We start from the raw sequence: 6080 nt of genomic DNA, 5'->3' as shown, positions 1-6080 counted from the left end.
GGGGCTGGAGAGATGGCTCAGAGGTTAAGAGCATTGCCTGCTCTTCCAAAGGTCCTGAGTTCAATTCCCAGCAACCACATGGTGGCTCACAACCATCTGTAATGAGGTCTGGTGCCCTCTTCTGGCCTGCAGGCATACATGCAAAACAGAATATTGTATACACAATAAATAAATAAATAAATAAATAAATAAATATATATTTCGGGGCTGGGTGGTGGTGGTGCACGCCTTTAATCCCAGCACTCGGGAGGCAGAGGCAGGCGGATCTCTGTGAGCTCGAGGCGAGGCCAGCCTGGTCTACAGAGCTAGTTCCAGGACAGGCTCCAAAGCCACAGAGAAACCCTGCCTCGAGAGAAAAAAAAAAAAAAAGTAGGAAAAAAAAAAAGTTCCGGGCTGGAGAAGATGGCTCAGAGGTTAAGAGCACTGGCTGCTCTTCCAGAGGTTCTGAGTTCAAGTCCCTGCACCCACATGGTGGCTCAAAACCACCTATAATGAGATCTGGTGCCCTATTCTAGCATGCAGGCAGACAGAACATTGTGTGTATATAATAAATAAGTAAATCTTTAAAAGAAAAAAAAGTTTCATTTTCTGTTTTTTTTTCCTGACAGGATAGTCTTGCTTATAGCCCAGGATGGCCCTGAACTTGAAACAATCTTCTCGCCCCTGCCTAAGTACTAGAATTTGAATAGTATGCCTGTACAGAAATGTGCACATATGTAAACATGCATGTGGAGCTCAACAAGCAGGCTAGACTGTGGCTTGCCTGCAAACTCCAGAGATCTGTTTCTGCCTGTATTACACATGCCAACACACCCAACTTTTTACAGTGGTTTCCAGGGATTGAATTCAGGCCCTCTTTACCAACTCTCCAGCCCTTATTTGAATTTATGTTTTGCTAAGTTGATTTCTGTGCCACAAGCTTTTGTTTTCTCAGTTTTTCTAGAGTACTGCTTTCTTCTAGAGTAGGGATTTTGAAATGATGTTTACTACTACATCTCCCAAGATGTTAAGACAGTCAAAATTCTAGTAGATTTATAGGTTAAGGGCTGAGGTAGTAGCCTCAATGGTAGAACCCTTTTCTGCATGCACCTACGTGTAGGCTCAAGCTCCAGAATCACAAAACAAACAAATCACGAAAGCTAACTAAGGAAACAAACATATTTATAGAACAAATCCTTGACCCACAATTCATCCAAGTATAACCCCATCGCTAAAATATAAAACTCAGGAGTCCATTCAACAATTGTGGGACAGGTAATTCTAGGACAAAGTTTTTTATCCAATCAAAACAAAACATGCTGTCTGCCTAGGGAAACACTCCCATAGACACCAAAAAGCCCTATCCATAAAATAAGGGATGGATTTTTTTTCCCCATAAACTACACAGAATGGGGGGAGGGGAAGTGCTTCCAAGTGGCTGTGTTTTCAACCTAGACAGTATAAAGTGAACAGTCAAACATCCCGTAAAGGACTTCAGCATCTTCTCATTCAAAGTGCATTTGAACAAGAAATGCACTTGTTCAAATGAGAATAAACCAACTAACACTGTGATCCAAAGCTTGAAGAGGCGTGACTTCAAGTTGCTGTCATTAGCTTAACAAGATCATCTCTTTTTTTGTCTTTGTTTTTTGAGACAGGGTTTCTCTGTATAGGCCTGCGTCCTGAACTTGCTCCACAGAGCAGGCTGGCCTTGAACTCACCGAGACCTGCCCAGCTGGGATTAAAGACTTGTGCCACCACTGCTCACCGCCCCCCACCTCCTGCTTCTAACAGATTTTTAAAAGCATAAATGAAGAAACACAGGCATAGAAACATGTCAGGGAATTTTTGTACCACGCAAACGTAGATTCTTAAAAGACATTTTCTGACTTATACCATAAGGAAAAAGAATCTATCACACTCACTTCTGAATCTTCTGCACTTTCATAATCGGAAAGGACGGCTGAAAGGAAAACACAAACACGTGAAGGGGAGGCGTAAACAACCAACAGTGATTATAACTACATTCCAGACTGCTCACTTTGTATCAGGCTAAAATCCTCATTTAACTTAGGCATCAACTTTTGAGGCACATAAAATGATGGCCTCTATTTATTTACTGATGGAGAAGTATATGGCATTGCTGACAAAAAGCTACGCGATTGGCAGGTGGTTCTCTGAGTAACTGCAGTGTATTCAACCTGTCACCTTCCAAAAAGGAACCAAAACAACCATGCTCGGAATCACTAGGGTGCAAAAAGCCACTCCTGGGCACATCTCCCGAAAAAAAACCAAAACAAAAACCAAAAAAAAAAAAAACAACCAAACAACAACAAAAAACAAACAAACAAACAAACAAAAAAAAACTGTCAAGGGCGGTGGTGGCGCACGCCTTTAATCCCAGCACTCGGGAGGCAGAGGCAGGCGGATCTCTGTGAGTTCGAGGCCAGCCTGGTCTACAAGAGCTAGTTCTGGGACAGGAACCAAAGCTACAGAGAAACCCTGTCTCGAAAAACCCTTAACAATCTGAGAGAAACCCAGTGTTAGAAATGCGTGGCCTCAATTTATGTCCAAACACTTCATCATGATAAATTAAAAACCACTCACCATCGCCTTCCATGCCATCTTCACTCTCCTGAGAGGAAGAAGATGACACGGGTTAGAGGAGTCATTCCCAGACGTGGGGAGCCCACCCGCAAATAAATGTGAGGGAGAACTGAAGACTCAACACAAACGGTCGACTAGGGATATGGAGAAAGGTAAATCGTTCTAAGTCACAATCAAGAAGGCCGATCCCCTACACCTCCAGCCCCAGTCCTCTGTCAACACCCGCGCAGCACCGCCCGGGCTCGGAAGCCACCCATCCCTGGGGCTTGGGGTGGCTGCAGACTCGCAGCGGGACAACCTTCCCGTCTACCGGGAGCCCCGGCCGTCTCGCAGCACCTCCACCCCGCCCCCTGCCGGGTCGCCGCCCGGCAAGCGCTCACTCACACACTCCGACTGCTCTGCGCTCTTGGCGCCCCCGCTCTCCACCCGCCGCAGATGCAGGCCCCCGCCGCGGCCGCCGCGCTGAGAAGGCAGCGAGCCACTACCGCCGCCTCCGGCGCTTCCGCTGCAGCTGCCGCCGCCCCGCGCCGGAGAGCCGCTGTCGGAACCCGAAGCACCAGACTCTTCGTCCTCGGTGTCCTGGGAAGCGCGCTGCCGACGCCGGTCCGCCATCTTACGGAGAACGGCCACCGCTGGTCAGCTCCTTACGCACCACGCCCGTCGCGGAGGCTGCCGGGAGGCTCGAGAGCAGTCCCGGCGTGCTTCACGTCCGGCGCGGGCCGACTCTCTTCCCGCGGGGCGGGACCTGCGCCCTGCGGCACGTTTGCGGGAGCGCGAGATTACGTCTGCCGGTGATGTAAGGGGGCGTGGCTCGGCCCTGCATTTTCCCCTGTGCGGGCACAGGGCCTGGGGATTGGTCCCCTGCGGCTTCTCTGGGTGCTTTGCTCCTCCATCTTGAGCTTTCCTTGGGGAGGGCTTCGACTTGTTACAGCTCCAATGTGGCGCTGGAGCTGTCCCATGATTGTCGTTTTCCATTTCTCGTTTCCCCCTGAATTTTAGACGAAGCATTATGCTGTATTCCATCGCATGATAACACCACGAATCCAGGTGAAAAAGCCTTAGATCTGTGTCAGATTTGCCAGCTCTGCACCTCAGCCTAAATATAGGGGAAAGGAGAAACTGCAGTGGAGACACAACTAAATACTGTGGCGTTTTCTGTGTGTATTCAGATTTTTCTAACTCTGTGTCTACCCGACCCAGTTATCACATTTTTAGTAGTTCAGGTTGGTAGGACACTTAGGGGCCGGATCATCCTCGGCTACATAGGGATATTAGAAATCTAGTGTTTAAAATCCTGACGTGTTGTTATCTGACAGAAAATGCTTTGGGCATTTGTCAGCAATGAAAAAAAAAAAAACCCTCAGTACTGCTACCTCGAAAGTTTGTAAACTAATTAGTGCACATTGGTAATATACACCAAATCGCCATGCGGTAACAGGATTCTGAGCTGTTCTCATAAATAAGGACCCCATCGCTTACCAGACTCATACAGTAAGAGACCAGAAGGACTCATGTTTGCAGGGTCTGGTTCTCTCAACTGGAGAAAGGTGACCAAATGTATAACGCAGTTCAGCTCCCGAACCAAATGCCGGGATTCAAAATGGAGGACGCAGGACTTTATAATAACCATCACAAGCTAAACCGATGAGTAGGACCGCCAGGTTAGTGTCTAAATAAGGAAAAGGATAGTCTGCCGCTGTCCTTTAGTCCACTTTATCCCCCAGCCTGACCTCAGGCTAGCCTTTTCCCACTCCTCCCCAGGTGCTAGGATTACAGGTGTGCACCACCATACCCTGCTTGGGACTTTTTTTTTGAGACAGGGTCTCATGTAAGCTAAGCTGTCCTGGCTGTGAGAAGCAGCAGTAAGAACTGGATGTTCAGCATGAACAGATGTCTGGGACAGTAGACATCTTACGAGAGGAACTGTGAGAGAAGCGACATCTTTTCCCATCACTCTAGTCACCAAGGGGTTCATGCTACAGTGAGCGTTTTCAAACACCCAGAAAAAAGATGTGTGTGGAAGACATAGTTAAACAGATCTGGACCTCACTCGTCTGGATTGTTATCCAGAAGTGATGTATCAGACGTTGAGGGCACGTGAGCTTTGTAATTTGCCATTTATGTAGAGAAGGGCTCAGGACAAAGGAGCGAAACATATAACTGTCCTCTGACACAAATGGATTGAGTCCCTTAGTAAGAGGGGGAAGTAATATGTCATTCTATTTTATTTAAGAATAAGATTCTTTTCTAATCTTTCATATAAGTAGAATTATTTAATGTTTGTTTCCCAACAAATCTAATAAATTGAGGCAAAAGTTCAAAAATTAACGGCCACAATAGTTTATTTACAATTGAACTCTTTATAAGATATTTACAAGACAGCCAACTTTACACATCAGAAATGGTATCAAAAGTATGAATTACAGCACAGACAACGATATGAAATGGGCATAAAACAATGCTGAGGTGGAGAGACAAGCATTTCTCTTTTAATTTATTAACACTAGCTTAAACTTTGTTAAAGAAAGAAATAAGGAACTATGTTTTAGAAGAACTGCAGGGCCTTTCTTTCTACTGAAGACTGAATTTCACAGTGCTGGATCCCATGCAGGGAAAAATAAGACTAATTTTCCCCACATTTGTAACACACTGTAATTTCACTCCTGGAACTTTGCTTCAACCTCCTTCTCAACAAACCTCAACACACCCAAACCAAAGGAAATCTAGGAGAGGATGTCAAAAATAGTAGGCCCTCAGGGAAAGGAGAACCAAAGCAATAGAATCCACTTATGTCCTGCCAGATAGCACCTCATGGATTCCTCTCAGTCTAGCCAAAACAGGATCTGAGGACTCCTCTGTGAGAGGCTAGGTCTGCTAACCCATACCCAAAGTAGGAATCTGACAAATCACGGTAGCAAGAGGAACCTGAGAGGGATCAGAAACAAAGAAAAGAGGCAACTGATTGAGGTTATTCCTGTGGGAGGAGCACATTGTAAGGAAACATAACACAGGTCAGGGTCGGAGCACTAGCCAGTTTGCCTCATTAAAAACAAAAAAACAGAAACACAAAAATCTGGCCCAATTTTTTTTTAGATATATCCTCATCCTTAAGGTGTGAGATGAAAGCCTCTGTGGAACAAGTCCTCTTTCTCTCCACATCCTTGCCGCAATAGTTTACAGCAGCTTCCATTACAGAGAGACCACACTCCTAAACAGATGGGGTTACAGGTGAAAACCCACAGCCACACACAAACACACACAAAAGAGAATTGAGAGCAGCAAGATCATCCAAGAATACTACTTGTACTGCTGGAATAATTCCTTTCAAAATCAAACCCAGGGAGCACAGATAACATCTCAAAAAAAAGCTTTAGCAGTGGGAGGCCCCTGAGGAACTTTTCTTCTCTTCCTACAATGGCAATTCCATTCTCTCCTGCTCAGCTGATGGGCCAGCCACACACCCTCCATACCTTGGCTTCTCCTCTAAAAGTGCT

General features: G+C 46.0%; 1 protein-coding gene across 2 annotated transcripts in view; it reads right to left on the bottom strand.

Annotated features, from left to right (window-relative positions):
• Window positions 1-3336, bottom strand: part of Casc3 (CASC3 exon junction complex subunit) — a 26157-nt gene extending 22821 nt beyond the window's left edge. The window contains exons 1-3 of one of the 2 annotated variants that reach the window (XM_050156609.1): window positions 2971-3336; window positions 2587-2614; window positions 1905-1942 (exon numbers count right to left, since the gene is read on the bottom strand). In XM_050156609.1, coding sequence (XP_050012566.1) covers window positions 1905-1942; window positions 2587-2614; window positions 2971-3198 — 294 coding nt within the window. In that variant the 5' untranslated portion in view covers window positions 3199-3336. The remainder of the gene's footprint in view (window positions 1-1904; window positions 1943-2586; window positions 2615-2970) is intronic. The other variant, XM_050156608.1, reaches the window with a different exon arrangement.
• Between the last annotated feature and the right edge of the window lie 2744 nt (window positions 3337-6080).

This window comes from Alexandromys fortis, unplaced genomic scaffold (genome assembly GCF_014885135.2).
Source record: "Alexandromys fortis isolate MF-2015 unplaced genomic scaffold, M_Fortis_MF-2015_v1.1 scaffold_31, whole genome shotgun sequence".
Classification (NCBI taxonomy): domain Eukaryota; kingdom Metazoa; phylum Chordata; class Mammalia; order Rodentia; family Cricetidae; genus Alexandromys; species Alexandromys fortis.
This window is presented reverse-complemented; position numbering and strand designations above follow the sequence as displayed.